The sequence below is a fragment of the Rhinopithecus roxellana genome, chromosome 5, assembly GCF_007565055.1.
Source record: "Rhinopithecus roxellana isolate Shanxi Qingling chromosome 5, ASM756505v1, whole genome shotgun sequence".
NCBI classification, from domain to species: Eukaryota; Metazoa; Chordata; class Mammalia; order Primates; family Cercopithecidae; genus Rhinopithecus; species Rhinopithecus roxellana.
Window position 1 is genome coordinate 79546398 of NC_044553.1, and position 21525 is coordinate 79567922.

General features: G+C 42.4%; 1 protein-coding gene across 2 annotated transcripts in view; it reads left to right on the forward strand.

The window, feature by feature from the left end:
* SIN3A (SIN3 transcription regulator family member A) overlaps nt 1-21525 on the forward strand; it is a 90985-nt gene that overhangs the window by 21413 nt on the left and 48047 nt on the right. For both annotated transcript variants that reach the window (XM_030931704.1, XM_030931703.1), the window contains exons 2-3: nt 5748-5969; nt 14016-14192. In XM_030931704.1, the coding sequence (XP_030787564.1) occupies nt 5781-5969; nt 14016-14192 (366 nt within the window). In that variant the 5' untranslated portion in view covers nt 5748-5780. The remainder of the gene's footprint in view (nt 1-5747; nt 5970-14015; nt 14193-21525) is intronic.

The following is a 21525-nucleotide window of genomic DNA, read 5'->3' on the forward strand; positions in this document are numbered from 1 at the left end:
CCAATTTGTAGTACTTATTTTTTACACTCGGGAGCTGGTTTGTATTGTTGGCTTTTCTTCCTGTTTTTTTTTTTCCTAACCCTCAGAATCTGTGGATTTTTTTTTCCAAGACTTTATCAAGAAAATTTCTAAATATACAACAAAGTTGATAGAATTTTAGTAAATATAATGAACACCCATATACACACTACCTAGATTTTACCATTATCATTTTTCTACTACTTGGTTTAACATATGCGTGTCCACCTATCCATCCCTCCATCAGTGAATCTAATTTTTTGATGTATTTCAAAATAAATCGCAGACATTAGTATACTTCATCTAAGTACTTGAGCATGTTTATCATTATCTAGAGTTTAATATTGTTTGTAGCATTTTTCTTTTTTGCCCAGGCTGGAGTGCAGTAGCAAGATTCAGCTCACCTCAACCTCCATCTCCTGGGCTCACGTGATCCTCCCATCTCAGCCCCCTAAATAGCTGGGACTACAGGTGCATGCCACCATGCATGGCTAATTTTGTATTTTTTGTAGAGACGGTCTCGCTATGTTGTCCAGGCTGGTCTTGAACTCCTGTGCTCAAGAGATTCGCCTGCTTCGGCCTCCCAAAGTGCTGGGATTACAGGCACTTTGTGAGCCACTGTGCCTCGCTACCATGTTTTTTCTTTCTCTTTTTTTTTTTTTGAGACGGAGTCTCGGTGTCTCGCTCTGTTGCCCAGGCTGGAGTGCAGTGACATGATCACTGCTCACTACAACCTTGCAAACTCAACTTCTGCGGTCAAGCGATCCTTCCACCTCAGTCCCTGGAGTAGCTAGTACTATAGTTGTACACCAACACTTCCAGCTAAAATTTTTTTTTTTATTTTGTAGAGACAGGGTTATCCCATTGTTGCCCAGACTGGTCTCGAGCTCCTGGGCTCAAGCCATCCTTGAGCCTCAGGTTCCCAAAGTGTTGGGATTACAGGCATGAGTCACTATGCCCAGCCATATTTTTCTTTCGATGCAAATGTTGCATATAATAAAATGTACAAATCTTTAGTACGTTGTGTGTGTGTATACATACATGAGATCATGCTATATGTATTCTACAGCTTACTGTTTTCTTTTTTTCTTTTTTTCTTTTTTTTTTTTTTTTTTTTGGAGATGTAGTTTCACTCTTGTTACCCAGGCTGGAATGTGCAATGGCACCGTCTTGGCTCACCTCAACCACTACCTCCTGGGTTCAGCGATTCTCCTGCCTCAGCCTCCCGAGTAGCTGGGATTACAGGCATGCACCACCATGCCCGGCTAATGTTTGTGTGTTTTTAATAGATACAGGGTTTCTGCATGTTGGTCAGGTTGGTCTCGAACTCCCAACCTCAGGTGATCCACCCGCCTTGGCCTCCCAAAGTGCTGGGATTATAGGTGTAAGCCCCCGTATCCGACCTAGCCTGCTATTTTCACTTAGTATGTCTTAGAGTTCATTCTTTGTACTTGTGGATAAACCCTGATCTTTCTGATTCCTACATAGTTTTGCATAATATGCATGATCACGTTTATTTAGCTGTTGATATACATTTAGATTTTCATACTTTGCTGCAATAAATATACTTGGCAGATGTGTAGGATAGAGACCTGAAAGTGGAATTGCTAGTTTTAGTATTCCAAAATCTAGTATGTTTTAGAGTTCATTATTTATATTTGTGGATAAACTTTGATCTGATTCTTACATAGTTTTCCATAATATGCATGGAATGGGTATGCACATTTAAAATTTTAATAAATAGCTACAAGTTGCCAACTAAATAGGCTGTACCAATTAAAGCCTCCTCCATCAGTGTTTCCCTGTATCCTTACCCACACTGCATCATTTTTTTTTAAATTGCTTTGGAGTAGATTACTTTTTTTTTTTTTCCCGAGGCGGAGTTTCGCTCTTGTTGCCCAGGCTGGAGTGCAATGGCATGATCTCGGCTCACTGCGATCTCTGCCTCCCAGGTTCAAGCAGTTCTCCTGCCTCAGCCTCTGGAGTAGCTGGGATGACAGGCATGCACCACCACACCCGGCTAATTTTGTATTTTTAGTAGAGACGGAGTTTCTCCATGTTGATCAGGCTGGTCTCGAACTCCCGACCTCAGATGATCCATTCACCTTGGCCAACCAAAGTGCTGGGATTGTAGGTGTGAGCCATGGTGCCCAGCCTTTTTTATTTATTTATTTATTTATTTTGAGACTTAGTTCTGCTCTGTTGCCCAGGCTGGAGTGCAGTGGTGTCATCTCAGCTCACTGCAACCTCCGCCTCCCAGGTTCAAGTGATTCTCATTCTTCAGCCTCTGAGTAGCTGGGATTACAGGCACCCACCACCACACCCGGCTAATTTTTGTATTTTTAGTAGCGGGAGGGTTTCACCGTGTTGGCCAGGATGGTCTTGAACTCCTGACCTCAAGTGATCCGCCCACCTCGGCCTCCCAAAGTGCTGGGATTACAGGCATGAGCCACCGCGCCCGGCCTACTTTACACATTTTTTATTACTAGTGAGGCTATGTATGGTTTCCCCAACTAGTTTTTATACTTTTAGAGGGCAAGGGCTGAAATCATACAGACTTCATATCTACTCACTAAGCATTTGCTTTTAATGAATGAATGCTACTGAAGCATTTCTGCTTTATTAGGTTTAGGCTGAAGAAGGATGAGTTAGCTAAGTGTGTGAAAGGTTAAAAACAGCTGAACTTGCTCCCTGCATGTGTGCCTTAAATAAGTAAAGGGATTCTTCCTTCATTTCTTCTCTTCTGTAAGAGGTAAGGTAGTGAAGTAGTTAAGAGCCAGGCTCTGGAGACCGATTTCCTGGATTTATATCCCAGCTTTGCCTCTTACTAGCTGTGCAACCTTGGGCGGTTTACTTAATCTTTGTGTTTCAATTTCCTCATTCATAAATTAGAGAACACCTTGCTTATAAGGTTGTTGTGAAGGATGATTAGGCCCTGAAACAAGGGGTATGATTAGAGTGGAAGCAATGTATTTGAGAGAGAGAGTTAGGAATAGAACTGTGAATGATAATTGTTAAAGAAATAAAGTATGGTTCAGAGAAAGTTCAGCCTCTGCAGTGTTGTAGAGGTGGTATGGAAAGCAAACTCTGGAGGTGGATGAAGTTAAGTACCATATGAAATCCCAATTGCTTTATAAAACGATATTTTAACAGCCAAAAGATAGGATATGATATCAGAATAAACCATAATACTGTGATACTATGAAAAGTTCACTTCTTCTTTTTCCTTATAGACTGGTTCATAAACCAGCATTTGGAAATCACTAATGTAGGCTGATCCCCTCCTTTTGCCCCTGTTTGAAAACAGGGCCAAAATTAGAAAGCTTCGTGGTAGATAGAGTTTGGAGTAGAATCCAGTTCTTTTTTGTTTGTTTTTATTTTTTGCCCTCAAACACTCTCCCATCCAATAGAATCCAGTTCTTAAAAGGTACTCTAGTGTTTTTTCTGTAGTCGTGCTGTGCTCTTCACATCTGATTTTGGCTTATTATTTATTAAGTGTTTTGTTGTTGTTTTTTGAGACAGAGTCGCTCTGTCACCCAGCCTGGAGTGTAGTGGTGCAATCTCGCTCACTGCAACCTCCTCCTCGCAGGTTCAAGTGATTCTCCTTCCTCAGCCTCCTGAGTAGCCGGAATTACAGGCACATGCCATCATGCCTGGCTAATTTTGTATTTTTAGTAGAAACAGGGTTTCACCATGTTGGCCTGGCTGGTCTCAAACTCCTGACCTCAGATGATCTATCTACCACGGCCTCCCAAAGTGCTGGGATTACAGGTGTGAGCCACTGTGACCAGCCTATAAAGTTTTTTTTTTAAAACCCAGTGCTGTCCTATCATAACATTTCTATAATTGTTTTTTGTTTTTTGTTTTGAGACAGATTCCCAGTCTGTTGCCCAGGCTGGAGTGCAGTGGCAGGACCTCCACTCACTGCAACCTCTGCCTCCTGGATTCAAGCAATTCTCGTGCCTTAGCCTCCCAAGTAGCAGGGATTACAGAAAGTTCTAGGATTACAGGTGTGAGCCACTGCATCCAGCCTATAAAGTATTGACTTCATTTTTGGTTACAGAGGTTAGTCTCAGATGAATTAAGCATCAGTTTTCAACCAACAGAACCCAAGACCAAACCACTGAAAGTCATGAACATATATAAGAAATAGCCAAAAAGACGTTTTACTCTACCTATGATTAAACCCAGTTCCTCATCCCAAAGCACGTTGAGGTTTAGTGTTTGTAGTTGATTAGTGGCTCTGCAAATATCAAATAGCATGCATAAATCTATATTCTCAACCTCTTAATATGTCTAAAAGCTTTTGGAATACTAAGCTAAACATGCTACTTCGTACTAGAAAAACCTAGGAAAGCATAACTAGCTAAGACATTTTAAATTACTTCTCCTCAGCAGCTGTCAGAAACGTTCTCAACTCCATTTAACTGAGTTCCACATATTATCACACACAAAGCTGAGAGACTTAGTCTGGAGTTATATAGGCCACAGAGAGTGTATTTGTGGCTCGAGTTTACAGAAAGATAAAAGTGGCCAGCTTGCAAATTAATCAGTTGTGCTGCTGTGTCAGGGTCCCACTTAGGTGTGTGAAATGTGAGAAAAACCTGAGACAGGATTTCAGATCTAAGGATTAGAGTGGCAGCCAGATTGAGGACTATCTTGAGGACAAAGAAAAGGTGAAACAGCCTTGGAGAGTCCTTGTAAAGACTACTTTCCCTTCAGGGTTTGTGTGCTCCCAGAGGCTAAAGAAAAGATCTTGGGTAGACTTAAGAATTAGGTAAAGATTATTATTCTTTTTTTAACATACCTTACTTTAGATGAGGGGAGTGGTTTGCCAGATCTCCCACTATTACTGTAATTTTTATCTTCTTTCCATAGCAGTAGTGTCTTATTTAAGATATTTTTTGGGGACTGGAAAAGTGGTGGGGCCTTTTGTCTTTGGATGGCTGATGCATTCTTTCTCACTGAGGGTGTGTTACGCTTGTGTTAGTGATACTGATGTGGAAACACTCCGAAGACCCAAATAGATTCCAGGGCCAAATGTTCGTAGACTTTTTGTGTCCTGCAGGAAGGAAATTGTCTCCCACAGAGGTATTATTAAGCTAAGAGAATCTCTTCTTATAACTGTTAGAACCAGAAGAAAACTTAGGCGTGATCTGTTCCAACTTTCTTATTTTATAGTTGGAGAAACAAATTCACATAGAACGGGGAACTTGTTGAAATTACATAGCATTTTAAATTGGCAAGTCTAGAATCTTTGTCTTCCCATTCCTGGCACAGTGTTCTTTCCATGATACCATTTTAATTGTTGAAACAAATTTTAAATTAGACCACAATTATAGTAGTAGGTTTTGAGAGGATTTAAGAAGAAGTGCTTGAATTTTTTTGCAGCATGTGGATATGTAATTAATATTAGGAGTGATACCACTGGAGGAGAAAACGAGAATAATGGGAAAAAAGGTTGTGTTTGTATTTTTAAATTGGAGCCTATTTTTCAACTTCACAGTACCAAATTAATTAAAACTATGTTATTTAAATGTGTTTTTCATTTATAACTTGTTCACTGTGGTTGGGCGGTATGCCCACATACACTTAAACGTCACTAAGATGAAACAGATGATCAGTTCTGGGAGTCAAGCTTTTACTACACTTGGGTGACTGGTCCTAAGTTAGGTACATCATACTGGAGTGAGAATTGACTTGCATGCTATTGCTTTTGGTTTCTGCAGGTTTTGTAGTGCATCCCTGAGCATGAGTGCAGAATGAAGCGGCGTTTGGATGACCAGGAGTCACCGGTGTATGCAGCCCAGCAGCGTCGGATCCCTGGCAGCACAGAGGCTTTTCCTCACCAACACCGGGTGCTTGCCCCTGCCCCTCCTGTATATGAAGCAGTGTCTGAGACCATGCAGTCAGCCACGGGAATTCAGTACTCTGTAACACCCAGCTACCAGGTAAGCTGGAGCGAACCAAGGGACTAGAATGAGGGAGGAGGAATAGTGATTTTAGGCAGTTATAAAACATTTTTTTAGTACTGTGTTAGATATTTAAAAATTGTTGAGTATGTGTAAGGTAAAAAAAAAAAATTGTGTACTCACCGTACAAATTTATAAAAAAAGAATGTTGTCATGACCTTTGAAGTTCTCTGCGTATCCCACTCTGCTCCCTTCTTTTCCCTCCCTTCAGAGGTAGCCACTAATCTAAACTTTGTATTTATCATTCCCTTGACTTTATTTACTTAAAAAAAAACTAACATAATTGTTTAGTTTTGATATTTCTGAACTTTTATATAAATGGAAACATTTTTTTCTTTGGCTCACTTTTTAAAAAAAACCCACATTTTTGTAGATCGCTGTAATTCCACCATTTTCACTGTAGTGTAAATTATATGCATATACTTAATTTATTTGTCAATTCTACCATTGGACTATTGGGCTGTTTCCAGGTTTTTGCTTTTACAAAGGTGCTGCTTTGAACGTTCTGATATTCTTAGTGCACTCATTGGCAATTCATGACAAAATAAGAAGCTTGTGCCAGAATTTAAATCAACGCACTTAAGACAGTCTTGCTATTTATTATTTAAAAAGACAGCTGAGGCCGGGCGCGGTGGCTCAAGCCTGTAATCCCAGCACTTTGGGAGGCCGAGACGGGCGGATCATGAGGTCAGGAGATCGAGACCATCCTGGCTAATACGGTGAAACCCCGTCTCTACTAAAAAATACAAAAAACTAGCCGGGCGATGAGGCGGGCGCCTGTAGTCCCAACTACTCGGGAGGCTGAGACAGGAGAATGGCGTGAACCCGGGAGGCGGAGCTTGCAGTGAGCTGAGATCCGGCCACTGCACTCCAGCCTGGGTGGCAGAGCAAGACTCCGTCTCAAAAAAAAAAAAAAAAAAAGACAGCTGAATTAAACATCATTATAGTGAAATACGACTTGACTCTTGGACAGTGTGGGGGTTGAGGCACTGACCGCCCCCCTCCCCCATGCAGTCAAAAATACATGTATAACTTTTTTCTTTTCTTTTTTTTTTTTTTGGAGATAGGGTCTTGCTCTGTGGCCCCTGCTGAAGTGCAGTGGTGTGACCATGACTCACTGCAGCCTCAAACTCTTGGGCTCAAGCAGTCCTCCCGTGCCCCAGCCTCCCTGGTAGCTAGGACTAGGTGCGCACCACCATGCCTGGCTAATTTTTATGATTTTTGTAGAGATGAGGTGTTGCTGTATTGCTCAGGCTGGTCCTAAACTCTTGGCCCCAAGCTATCTTCCCCCCTCAGCCTCCCAAAATTGCTGGGATTACAAGTCTGAGCCACTGTGTCCGGCCCATGTATAATTTTTGACTCCCCCAAAACTTAAATACAAATAGCCTATTGTTGTTCAGAAGCTTTACCAATAACATAAATGGTTGATTAGCATGTATTTTGTATATTTGTCATATACTATCTTCTTAAAATAATCTAGAAGAAAGAAAATACTAAGAAAATCATAAGGAAGAGAAAATATATCTACTGTTTATTAAGTGGAAGTGGACCATCATAAAGGTCTTCATCCTTGTCTTCACATTGAGTAGGCTGAGGAGGAGGGAGAAAGAAGATGAAGGGTTAGTCTGGCCATCTCAGGGGTGGCAGAGGTGGGAGAAAATCCACGTGTAAGTAGACTTGTGTTGTTGCTGAGTCCAGTGGCTTGCACCCATAATCCCAACACTTGGGGAAATTGGAAGCATGAGGATGGCCTGAGCCAAGGAGTTAGAGATCAGCCTGGCATCTCTCCTAAAAATAAACAAAGATTAGCAGGGCGTAATGGTGCACACTTGTGTTCCTAGCTGCTTGGGATGCTGAGGTGGGAGGATCATTTGAGCCTGGGAGGTTGAGGCTCCAGTGAATATGCTACCACACCCAGCATGAGTGACAAAGAGTGTGAACTTGTCTCAAAAAGAAAGAATTAATTAATTTAAATAAATAAATAAATAAATTAGCCAGGCATAGTGATGTGCATCTGTAGTCCTAGCTACCTGGGAGACTGAGGTGAGAGGATTGCTCAAGCCCAGGAAGTCAAGGCTGCAGTGAGCTGTGATCAAGCAACTGTACTTCAGACTGGACAACAGTACAAGACCCTGTCTCCTTAAAAACAAAACAAAAACCTGTGTTATTCAAGGGTCTGCCATAGCTGATTTACATTGTGGTGCAAACTCCTTACACTGTTGCGAATCAGTCAGCAGGTTTGAGGACATACAGGAGTTTGTCAAGTACCTATGAAAGGGATTGCTGTGTCACAGGGTATATGCATCTTTTAGCAAGTTCCCCCAAGCATTGTATATTCCTCTTGTTCTATGTCCTGACCAACACTGATCATCTGTTACTCTGTTTTGTAGAAGTGAAGAAATTTGGTTTTTGCCCTTTTTTTATTGTGAAAGTAATATATCACTTCAGTTTTTTTATTTTTTCTTTTCTTTTCTTTTTTTCTTTTTTCTTTCTTTTTTTTTTTTTTTTTTTTTTGAGACGGAGTCTCGCTCTGTCTCCCGGGCTGGAGTGCAGTGGCTGGATCTCAGCTCACTGCAAGCTCCGCCTCCCGGGTTTACGCCATTCTCCTGCCTCAGCCTCCCGAGTAGCTGGGACTACAAGCGCCCGCCACCTCGCCCGGCTAGTTTTTTATATTTTTTAGTAGAGACGGGGTTTCACCGTGTTAGCCAGGATGGTCTCAATCTCCTGACCTCATGATCCGCCTGTCTCGGCCTCCCAAAGTGCTGGGATTACAGGCTTGAGCCACCGCGCCCTGCCTTTCTTTTTTTTTCTTTTTGAGACAGTTTTGCTCTTACTGCCCAGGCTGGAGTGCGGTGGTGTGATCTTGGCCCACTGCAACCTCTGCCTCCTGGGCTCAAGCAATTCTCCTGCCTCAGCCTCCTGAGTAGCTGGGATTACATGCACCTGCTGCCATGCCTGGCTAATTTTTTGTATTTTTACTAGACATGGGGTTTCCCCATGTGGGCCAGACTGGTCTCGAACTCCTGACGTCAGGTGATCCGCCCCTCTTGGCCTTCCAAAGTACCGGGATTACAGGCATGAGCCACCACGCCTAGCCTATTTTATTTATTTTATTTTTTTTGAGACAGAATCTCTGTCTGTTGCCCAGGCTGGAGTGCAATGGTGCAGTCGTGGCTCACTGCAGCCTCTGCCTCCTAGGTTGAAGCAATTCTCTTCCCTCAGCCTCCTGAGCAGCTGGGATTACAGGCGTGCACCACCACGCCCAGCTAATTTTTGTACTTTTAGTAGAGATGGGGTTTTGCTATGCTGGCCAGGCTGGTCTCGACCTCCGGTGATCCGCCTGTGTCTGCCTTCCAAAGTGCTGGGATTATAGGCGTGAGCCACTGTACCCGACCTTATTTTATTTTTTTGAGATGGTGTCTCGCTCTGTCACCCCAGCTGGAGTGCAGTGGCATGATCTTGGCTCACTGCAACCTCTGGCTCCCAGGTTCAAGTGATTCTCGTGCCACAGCCTCTTGAGTAGCTGGGATTACAGGCGCACACCACCATGCCTGGCTAATTTTTGTATTTTTAGTAGAGACAGGGTTTTGCCTTGTTGGCCAGGCTGGTCTTAAACTTCTGGTTTCAAGTTATCTGCCCGCCTTGGCTTCCCAAAGTGGTGGGATTATAGGTGTGAGCATCCGCGCCCTGTCACACTTTGATTTTTTTAAAAAATGGATATAAAATGACTTTTTTCTGTTACGCCTCAGATTTTCTCTCACTGGTGAATTTCTTGGGTATCCAGTTTTGTATGCATATACAAGCATATGTATATCAATCTATCTAGCTATCTAAATTTACCTTTTTTTTTTTTTTTTTTCTTAGAGAGTCACACTCTCACCCAGGCTGGAATGCTGTGGCATGATCTCAGCTCACTGCACCCTTCATCTCCTGGGCTCAAGCAATCCTTGCACCTCAGTCTCCCAAGTAGTTGGGACTACAGATGCATGCCAACACACCTGGCTAATTTTTGTATTTTTTCTGTAGAGACGGGATTTTGCCATGTTGCCCAGGCTGGTCTTGAACTCCTGTACTCAAGTGATCTGCCCACCTCGGCCTCCCAATAAGTGCTGGGATTACAGGCATGAGCCACCTTGCCTGGCCTTTCCACTTTTCTTTTTGTACAATTTGGATCATACGTTACATACTGGTCTGCTGTTTGCTCTTTTCATTTAATATATAGTGGGTATCTTTTTACTTCAACATATAACTGGTCTGGAGAGGCCTTCAACCTCATTTGTTAGTGACCTTAAAAATGTATGGGTACTGGGAATATAAACTGAAGTAATCTTTTTAAAAAACGTTTTGGCAGTTTGTGTCAGATTATTTTGTTAGTTTTTGACCTGGCAATTCCATTTCTAGGAATTTAGTATAAAAATACAAAGAAGAGGGAATGCAGCTGAAGCAGGAAATGGTGATTCCTGAGGCATCACTCTTCCTCAGGAGTCCCCTTGAAGCAGTCTGATCCCTTCCTGTGGGGCTGGGGCAGCAGTCAGAAGACTGCCAACAGATGGCATCTTTTAGGACTTGGAAGAAAAGAAAGTTGCTTGTTTACCTTGGGTGATTACTTTCATTATCTAAACAGGTTAATGACTGTTTCCTACGTATGGGATAGTTACATTTCTTCTGAATGGAAACTATAATGTGCTTGTATAAGTCAGTCTAGTAAAAGCCTGTAAACCCTGTAAAAAACATGCATACTGGAATATAGAAGCTCAGAATAATAGCCCATCTTTGAGGTACATTAGAGCTTTTAGAATTGTCTAAATAGTTTCTTTTTACTTTTAATATGCCTTGTATCGTTTCTGTGGATTTATGCATAGTCACTTGGTTTCTCCCTCTCTCTCATTTCTTCATCTCCCTCCAGGATAATTTTTTTTTTTTTTTTTGAGACGGAGTCTCCCTCTGTTGCCCAGGCTGGAGTGCGGTGGCCGGATCTCAGCTCACTGCAAGCTCCGCCCCCCGGGTTTACGCCATTCTCTGGCCTCAGCCTCTGGAGTAGCTGGGACTACAGGCGCCCGCCACCTTGCCCGACTCGTTTTTTGTATTTTTTAGTAGAGACGGGGTTTCACCGTGTTAGCCAGAATGGTCTCGATCTCCTGACCTCATGATCCGCCTGTCTCGGCCTCCCAAAGTGCTGGGATTACAGGCTTGAGCCAACGTGCCCGGCCCCTCCAGGATAATTTTTATAAACATGAGGATTTGAAAAAAAGTTTTATTCTCTCTTTAAATTGTGTTATAAAACTTAACATTGTTGAGAGAAAGAAAGTTTCATGTTATTTAGTCTCCTTATTTTGAGGACGGGGCATTCAGGCATTTGGACAGATTGTTGTCTTCTGTGGTGATCAACAGTTCTGAAAAAGGAAAAAAGTTCTGAAAATGTTTTATAGCACTTCTTGCGATAGATATAGAAGGAAAGTGGTTTTGGCTTTTATTTCCTCAAACTTATAAGAGGACAAGAGAAAGATTGAGATAAAAGAATAGAAAAGACATTTGTTTGAGGCCAAACCATCAACAATTTGGGTAAAAAATTTATTTTACATTAGATATAATGCTCATAGCAAATCGAGATAAGCAAAATAAGCAAAGTAGGTTGGACGCGGTAGCTCACACCTGTAATCCCAGCACTTTGGGAGCCCAAGACAGGTAAATCATTTGAGGTTAGGAGTTCGACACCAGTCTGACCAACATGGTGAAACCCTGTCTCTACTAAAAATACAAAAATTAGCTGAGTGTGGTGGCAGGCACCTGTAATCCCAGCTACTCAGGAGGCTAAGGCAGGAGAATCGCTTGAACCTGGGAGACAGAGGTTGCAGTGAGCCAAGATTGTGCTACTGCACTCCAGCCTGGGCCACAGAGCTAGACTGTCTCAAAAACAAAAAAACAAAAAGAAACAAAGTAAGAGTCATCTTTAATTCTGTAACCACAAGATTAAATGCTAACATTTTGCTATATATTAGTTGTCTAAGGTTTAAAATCTTTTTATCATACCGCTTTGTAATGTGCTTTTATTATTTTTTTGAGACAGGGTCTTCCTCTGTCACCCAGTGTAATGTGCGTTAAAAAACTATTTAAAAGTTTAATTCTATATACAGTACATGAATACATTCAACTTGTGGATTATGAACTTTTTTTTCAGATTCAAATATATCTCTATATCACTGTTGAAAGTGTGGCTTACAAATGGCTAATCTGTATCCTTTGTTACTAGTTTGTAATGGCATAAGTATAGAAATTGAGAGTGTTTAGAAACTATTCTAGCAATTGGACATGATCATTTTTTATTTGTAAAATCCAGTAATGAAAGTTACAGTCTGGGCACAGTGGCTTATGTCTATAACCCCAGCACTTTGGGAGGCCAAGGTAGGTGGACTCCATACCCAAGAGTTCGAGACCAGCCTGGGCAGCATGGTGAAACCCTGTTTCTACAAGAAGTATGACAGTTAACCAGGCATGGTGGTACATGCCTGTAGTCCCAGCTACTCGGGAAGCTGGGATGGGAGGATCATCTGAGCCTGGGGAGGTCAAGGCTACAGTGAGCCATGATTGTACCACTGCACTCCAGGCTGGGTGAGAGAACGGGACCCTGTCTCAATAAAAAGGCAAGAAAAAAAATTATGAGTTTATTTTTTGTTGTTGTTGTTGTTGTTGTTTTGTTTTTTGAGATGGAGTTTCACTTTTGTTGCCCAGGCTGGAGTGCGATGGTGTGATATCGGCTCACTGCAACCTCCACCTCTCTGGTTCAAGCGATTCTTCTGCCTCAGCCTCCTGAGTAGCTGGGATTACAGGCATGCGCCACCACGCCCATCTAATTTTGTATTTTCAGTAGAGACAGGGTTTCTCCATGTTGGTTAGGGTGGTCTCAAGAACTCCCAACCTCAGGTGATCCGCCCACCTCGGCCTCCCAAAGTGCTGGGATTACAGGCGTGAACCACTGTGCCTGGGGGGTTTACGTATTTTTTTATTTTCACTTTCATAGTAATTTAGTTTTACTGGATTTTTATAAAAGTTGTGGTCCCTGATGGATTGGAATTTTAAGAAAAACATTCATCCTTTACCACAGACAGTTTGAGATAAACTGTGTAATTTTTTTCTTCTTCTTCTTTTTGGAGACAGTCTTGCTCTGTTTTCTAGGCTGGAATGCAGTGGCGTGATCTCAGCTGACTGCAGCCTCCACCTCCCAGGTTCAAGTGATTCCCATGCCTCAGCCTCCCAGTAGCTGGGATTACAGATGCATGTTACCATATCCAGCTAATTTTTTTGGTATTTTTAGTAGAGACGGGGTCTTGCCACGTTTGCCAGGCTGGTCTTGAGCTCCTGGACTCAAATGAACCTTCTGTCTGGGCCTCCCAAAGTGCTGGTTACAGGTGTGAGCCACTGTTCCCAGCTAAACTATATAATTTTTAATAGCTACAAATAATTCGGTTATAACTTGGGTGGGCTGTAATGTATTTAGCCAGTTCCTTTTGTGGAAAATTTGAGTTTCCTTCTTTTTCGTTTGTTTTTTGTTTTGTTTTTTTTTTTTTTTTTTTAAGAGACAGGGTCTTATTCTGTCACCCGGGCTAGAGAGCAGTGGTGTGATCACAGCTCACTGCGGCCTTGAAATCCTGGACTCAAGCAATCCTCCTTTAGCCGCTAGAGTAGGTGAGACCACAGGTGCATGTCACCACACCTGGCCAAGTTTTTATTTTTTGTGGAGATGGTATCTCACTATGTTGCCCAGGCTTTCTTTTCTCTTTTTAGAGACATGGTCTCACTCTGTGGCCCAAGCTGGAGTGCAGTGGCGTGATCATAGCTCACTGTAGCCTTGAACTCCTGAGTTCAGGGGATCTTCCCATGTAGGTGAGATAGGTATGAGCCATCATGCCCAGCAGAAATTTGGGTTTCCAATTAATTATCTTTGTTCATTTGTGTTAGTTATTTAGACACATTTGGGGAAGAATATACAAGCCTTGAAGTTTCCTGTCTGTATTCTGTTCACCCCAGGTTTCAGCCATGCCACAGAGCTCCGGCAGTCATGGGCCCACCATAGCAGCAGTTCATGGCAGCCATCATCACCCAACAGCTGTGCAACCCCATGGAGGCCAGGTGGTCCAGAGTCACGCTCATCCAGCCCCACCAGTTGCACCAGTGCAAGGACAGCAGCAATTTCAGAGGCTGAAGGTGGTATTCAGCTCTTTTTCTTGGGTCAAAAAGTTTATCTTTAGCAGGAAATACTGGCTGCAGCTTGTCGGTTGTGGTGGTACAACTTCTAACCTGAGATACTAGCTGTCGAATCACAAGTTTTACTGTTTTTGTTTTGTAAAATTTGCTTATGTTTCCTATCTTGGCACCAGTGCCTGATCCAGAGAAGAATATACTCAGATGTTTTGAACTGTATGAAATGCATGTCACTCAAATGTTACCAGGATTGTGGGGCCATTTTCATACAAAATAAACCTTAAAATTCATTTTTTGACTGCTTCCTTTTGAACTCTCTATTGAGCACATATATGATTGGCTACAGGTTTGTACAGTAAATTGGCCCAGTAATATGTCTTACAGTTGAATCTTTTTAAATTCTTGTAAATTTTTTTTTTTTTTTTTTAATTTTTAGTTTCAGAGATGGGGATCTCACTGTGTTGCCCAGGCTAGTCTCAAACTACTGGCCTCAAGTGATTCTCCCACCTTGGCCTTCGAAAGTGTTGGGAGTACAGGTGTGAGCCACTATGCCCAGCTCATGCCTGTAATGTTCTTACTACCTTTATCTTTTTATTCCTGTTTATGAATAGCTGAATTGACTCACATCATCAAGTCCATTCTTAGTAAACACATGCTCCTTTTTGGGGGGAATCTTGATAAAGTTTAGGGAAAACTGTAACTGTGAATGAATTATCAGTGTTTTCATATTTTCTGCTGAGTATGTGTGATAGGTTTTTAGTGCTTTGAAATTCATGAGGCATCCCTGGAGAAGTGAAGCTTGTGTTCCCAGCTAACCTTGTATCTCTGACCACTTGAATATTACTTTTCAAAATATGTGATTGTTGCAGCAAGTGTTCAGGTTTCAATTTTTCTGATTTTACATTTATATAAAATTAAGTTCAGGAAATAATAAATGGTGGAACTCTGAAGAGATGTTAAGTCTTCATTTGGTTATGGCAGCCTACTTATGTTGCTTGTAGGCAGGAATGAGAAATAAACCCTCTAAGGACACATCCATATGCAGCAAATAGTTCTTTCTTCTGTTTTCCCTGATACTTACTTTAGTTCTTCATGATTCCTGCCCTCATTGGTGTGGATTCTTGGGAACTTGTTTAATATTGGCCTAAGAATATTAAATGCTACATAAATGTTATAAAGTACAGCAAAGCTAAGTGATTTAGAGTAATTTTGTAAAATTTACTCTCTCTCTTGGCTTACATAATATTGACTAATGCATAGCCTTTTAAAGAGAGCACAGATTTTTTAGGCCTGAAGCTTCACTCTGAATTCTGTCTTTGGGAAAATGTGTGTAAGGAATATTGATGTTTTCTTTAAAACATTTTCAGTCTCTTGTAGAGTGATGACTGTGTACCAAAATGTATTATTGCTGTGGGTTTAGCACTTTACTAAGTCCTGAAAATATTTTATTTTAAACTTGGTTGCATGTGATTTAATTCTGTATTAACAGTCTATGACAGTAGATATGCTTTAATGTTCAGTAGATATGCTTTAATGTTGCAAAATAGCTTATAAACTTGCTTATTAAACTAACAAAAACATATTTATTTCTATAACCTTTTTCAATCAGCCCTGTCAAAGCACAACACCAGTTTTTACCCACCTTCCTCACAGGACTCTTTGGTATAAGTATATGGATTATGTTTTGTTTGCTTTACGGAAACTGGCAAGGAAACAAGGAAGGGTTTTGGATTTGGGGTTATAGAGTGAGTCATGGATAGAGTTAGGATTTCTTGCTGTGTTCTTTTAGTCACAAGCTCTTGACTATATTCCTACATAAAATAACTTGTTGAATTTCCTTTCTAATGAGGAGAGGTAAAATGCTTCTTGTACCTCCATGTAATTTAACCCAGTATTCCCACACTGCCTGTCATTTTTGGATCAGTCTTAAAATGCATTACAAGCATTTGAATCAACTTCAATAAGTCATTTATATTCCACAATATTACAGGCTGGGCATGGTGCCTTACACCTGTAATCCCAGCACTTTGGGAGGCCGAGGTGGGTGAATCACCTGAGGTCAGGAGTTCAAGACCAGCCTGACCAATGTGGTGAAACCACGCCTCTACTAAAAATACAAAATGAGCCAGGCATGGTGGCGCTTGCCTGTAATCCCAGCTACTCAGGAGGTTGAGGCAGGAGAATTGATTGAACCCAGGAGGCAGAGGTTGCAGTGAGCCGTGATCATACCACTGTACTCGAGTCTGGGCAACAAGAGCGAAACTACATCTCAAAAAAAAAAAAAAAGAAAAACTTTCAGTGAGAATGCTTACACATTATTTCAAGCCTCAACATTGTCTATTTTTTTCTTTTTGTCTTTGGTAGATTGGTGGTGACAAGAAGGGATTTGAGCGATTTGAGGCATGTTTGTTGTTATTTAGTTATTGAATGTCAGCAGCAGTGATATTTGGTACATGTTTAGCAGGTTCTCTTTATAGTTGCTTGTGTTTTTCTCTCCAACAAGATTGTGGACTTCAGGAGATTCAGGGCTTTAATAGTAAATCCCTGTTCAAGTGAGCTATGAAACTTTATCGGCAGAGTCTAAGGGTCTCCCCAAGTGCTTCCTTAAATCTGTAGCTTCTAAACAACTACATCCAATTTTCTTTTTTGTTTTTTAAGTTGTGCTTCCTAGAACTGTATACATGCATTTAAAGAGAGTTTATATAAGAGTTGGACTATGCTTTGGGTGATGAGATAATTTCCTCACTATTCTTACTTGTAGGTGTCTTATTTATTATGTGAGTGTCATGCAGGGTTTTTAAAGCATAGGGTTATTCTATTTTTTTTTTTTTTTTTTGAGGCGGAGTCTCGCTCTGTTGCCCAGGCTGGAGTGCAGTGGCGCGATCTCGGCTCACTGCAAGCTCCGCCTCCCGGGTTCACGCCATTCTCCCGCCTCAGCCTCCTGAGTAGCTGGGACTACAGGCGCCTGCCCCCGCGCCCGGCTAATTTTTTTTGTATTTTTAGTAGAGACGGGGTTTCACCATGGTCTCGATCTCCTGACCTTGTGATCCGCCCGCCTCGGCCTCCCAAAGTGCTGGGATTACAGGCGTGAGCCACCGCGCCCGGCAATTCTATAACTTTTATTTTACCTTTTTTTTTCTTGAGACAGAGTCTTAGTCTGTTGCCCAGGCTGTAGTGCAGTGGCGCCATCTCAACTCACTGTACCCTCCCCCGCCTGGGTTCAAGTGATTCTCATGCCTCAGTCTCCCAAATAGCTGGGATTACAGGCGTGCACCACCATGCCTAATATTTCTATTTTTTTTTTTTACTAGAGACAGGTCTTGACATGTTAGCCAGGCTGCTCTCAAACTCCTGGCCTCAAGGCATCCACCCTCCTTGGCCTCCCAGAGTGCTAGGATTACAGGTGTGAGCCACCACACCCGGCCTAGAACTAGTTTTTAAACAGTGGTTTGTTGTGACTTTCAGTACCTTTTTGTTTCAGACATACACCTATCACACATAATTGCTTTCTTTTGGGTTTCTGTACTTTTTCCTTCTCTGCAGTAGTTACCTTATACCATACCATATCTTACTGATAACTATTCTTTTGTTGTGTATTGATGCATCCTTTTCTTAAATATCTTTCAGAGTTTTGGTTCCTTTTGCAAACTTACTGCATTTTGTGTTCACTTAAGTTGGTCATTAATGAGATATTTCAGTATGGAAAGTTCAGAATATGAATTAAAATAGTCCATTGAATTTCAACAGAAATTGTCATAATATTTGTATAGAAAAACTAACCATCAAACAAGTGGGTATTGACCAAGTATACAATCTGATATCTAGCAACACTGAAACACTGATTAACCCATGGCCATAATGGAAGTCTGAAGAACTCTTAAAGAGCCATTTGTCTTGGGGCCAGGCATGGTGGCTCATACCTGTAATCCTAGCACTTTAAGAGGCCAAGGCGGGTGGATCACGAGGTCGGGAGATCGAGATCATCCTGGCTACCACAGTGAAACTCGTCTCTACTGAAAATACAAAAAAAGTTAGCTGGGCATGGTGGCAGACGCCTGTAGTCCCAGCTACTTGGGAGCCTGAGGCAGGAGAGTGGTATGAAGTTTGCAGTGAGCTGAGAAAGTGCCACTGCACTCTAGCCTGGGCGACAGAGCAAGACTCTGTCTCAAAGAGAAAAAAAAAAGCCATTTGTCTCAGTCCATTAGTGTTGCTATAACAAAATACCTGAGACTAGATAATCTATTTCTAAATAATAGCATTTTATTTCTCACAGTTCTGGAGAAGTTCTGAGGGCTGGGAAATCTAAAATCAAGGTGCTGGCTGGGCACAGTGGCTCACCCCTATAATCCCAGCACTTTGGGAGGCTGAAGTGGGCAGATCATTTGAGGTCAGGAGTTCAGGACCAACCTGGCCAACATGGTAAAACCCTGTCTCTACTGAAAATACAAAAAAATGAGGCGGGCATGGTGGCAGATACCTGTAATCCCAGCTACTCCTGGAGGCTGAGGCACGAGAAGCGCTTGAACCCAGCAGGTGGAGGTTGCAGTGAGCCGAGATTATGCCACTGCACTCCAGCCTGGGTGACAGAGTGAGGCCATGTCTCAAAATAAATAAATAGGCCGGACGTGGTGGCTCACGCCTGTAATCCCGGCACTTTGGGAGACCGAGGCGGGCGGATCACGAGGTCAGGAGATTTAGACCAGCCTGGCCAACACGGTGAAACCCCGTCTCTACTAAAAATACGAAAATTAGCCAGGTGCAGTAGCAGGCGCCTGTAATCCCAGCTACTCAGGAGGCTGAGGCAGGACAGTCGCTTGAACCCGGGAGGCAGAGGTTGCGTTGAGCTGAGATCGCGCCTTTGCACTCCAGCCTGGGTGACGAGAGCAAGACTTCATCTCAAAAAATTAAATAAATAATGAAATAAAATAATAAAATAAAATCAAGGTGCCAGTTTGGTGTCTGGTAAGGGCCTGAACTCTGTTTCTGAGATGGTGCCTGAAGGCTGTGTCCTCACGCTGTGGAAGGGAGAAGGGCCAAAGGGACCAGCACTGGTTCACTCCAGCCGTTTTATAAGGTCCTTAATCCCATTCATGAGGGCTCCACAATCACTTTCTGAAGGCCTCACTTCTTAGTATCATCATATTGGTGATTAAGTTTCCATGTAAGAATTTTGCGGGACACATTCAGACCATAGCACCAATTACTGATTGACTTGAACGTAAATGTTCCATTTTGCAACAAATCAAAAGACTATCTATGCCTAGCCAGGTGTGATGGCTCACGCCTGTAATCCTAGCACATTGGGAGGCTGAGGCGGGCGGATCAGTTGAGATCAGGAGTTCAAGACCAGCCTGGCCAACATGGTGAAATCCCATCTCTACTAAAAATACAAAAAAAATTAGTTGGATGTGGTAACATGAGCCTGGAATCCCAGCTACTCAGGAGGCTGAGACAGGAGAATCACTTGAACCCAGGAGGCGGAAGTTGCAGTGATCCGAGATTGCACCATTACACTCCAGCCTAGGAGACAAAGCGAGACTCCCATCTCAAAAAAAAAGAAAAAGACTGGCTTAAATCACATCAAATGTTTATTCCTGAAATTTCTTAAACCTGATATTTTGTATAATTTTAAATATTTAGGCTTCAATTAAACCACCAAAAAAACTTACTCATCTCAGAGTAAATAGAAAACAGCTAGTGGGGATTTCTTTTGGGTGTCTTTGTCCTAAATGAGACTCATAGCGTAGCCTTTCCAACCTGTTCTTCTTTGTGATAGGTCGCTTTTTTTCCTCCCCAGGCCAAACTGTATCCGGCTTTAAAGATACTTTCCATGGCCGGGCGCGGTGGCTCAAGCCTGTAATCCCAGTACTTTGGGAGGCCGAGGCGGGCGGATCACGAGGTCAGGAGATCGAGACCCTCCTGGCTAACACGGTGAAACCCAGTCTCTACTAAAAATACAAAAAAAAAAAAAAAAAGCCAGGCGCGGTGGCGGGCGCCTGTAGTCCCAGCTACTCGGAGGCTGAGGCGGGAGAATGGCGGGAACCCAGGAGGCGGAGCTTGCAGTGAGCCGAGATCGCGCCACTGCACTCCAGCCTGGGCGACACAGCGAGACTCCATCTCAAAAAAAAAAAAAAAAAAAAAAAGATACTTTCCATAAACAGTCATGGTATTTCAGGCAGGACATGGACAATCCTTAACAGTGAACTAGCAAAAAAACACGAAAAGCCACTATAAAACCCAGTGAATTCTTCATTTGATGCTCTGAACAGGGCAAGTTTAGAGTGAAGGTTGACGTTTCACATTTAGCATGTTGTTTAACAACTTTTCACAAGTCGACCCTGACTTTCAGGAAGTGAAATGAAAATGGCAGGACTTATCTGAAGATCCACAGTCTGGAAAAGGAACCACTGCTCTTTTGAGGGCTGCCATTTCAGTGGCATGACTGGAAAGTTTAACTGCCTGACACACACTGGTAACCAATTACTGGGGGTTAGGTCCCAACAGGTGTCTGGGTATAAGGGAGTTAAGTGTGTGAAGGTGGGAAGGGAGAACAGGACGTAAAAATGAATTTGTTTTTCCATCACACAAGGTGTTTGGGCCAAGGTGGCCGTGTGTGTCAAAAGTCAGGGAATCTAGGCTGGGTATGGTGGTTCACACCTGTAATCCCAGGACTTTGGGAGGCCGAGGCTGGTGGATCAGTTGTGGTCAGGAGTTCGAGACTAGCCTGGCCAATGTGGTGAAATCCCGTCTGTACTAAAAATACAAAAATCAGCCAGGCACGGCGGCGGGCGCCTGTAACCGCAGCTACTCAGGAGGTCGAGGCAAGAGAATCAGTTGAACCTGGGAGGCAGAGGTTACAGTGATCCGAGATTGCACCACTGTACTCCAGCCTGGGCAACAATAGCAAAACTCCATCTCTACATAAATACATAAATAAAGTCAGGGAATTTCTTCTCCTATAAGCCAAGAGGAAGTCTCTCAAAACTAGAAGGGAAAGGTGTTTTCCCCACATCAGTCCAGCTTCAAAGATATTCTATTAATGACCTGTGATCCTTCCCTCCAAAACAACAATGAAGTGTTCTGTGTGCTAACAACACAGCTTTAGAAAAAGCAAAACAAAATTCTGCATTTTTAAAAATCTTGATTTAAACAATGGTATTTCGAAATTTACAAACTTCATAACTTTATGGTTCAAACCTTACGGTTACTAGAAGTACACAGTTACCAAAAATGCACACGTTTCACTTGGCATCTCCAGCACCTTCAGCTTTCTGTGCCTGGTCTGTTTTGGCATCTCCATTTTCTGCAAGGTTAATCCCTTCCCTGCCAGTGTCAG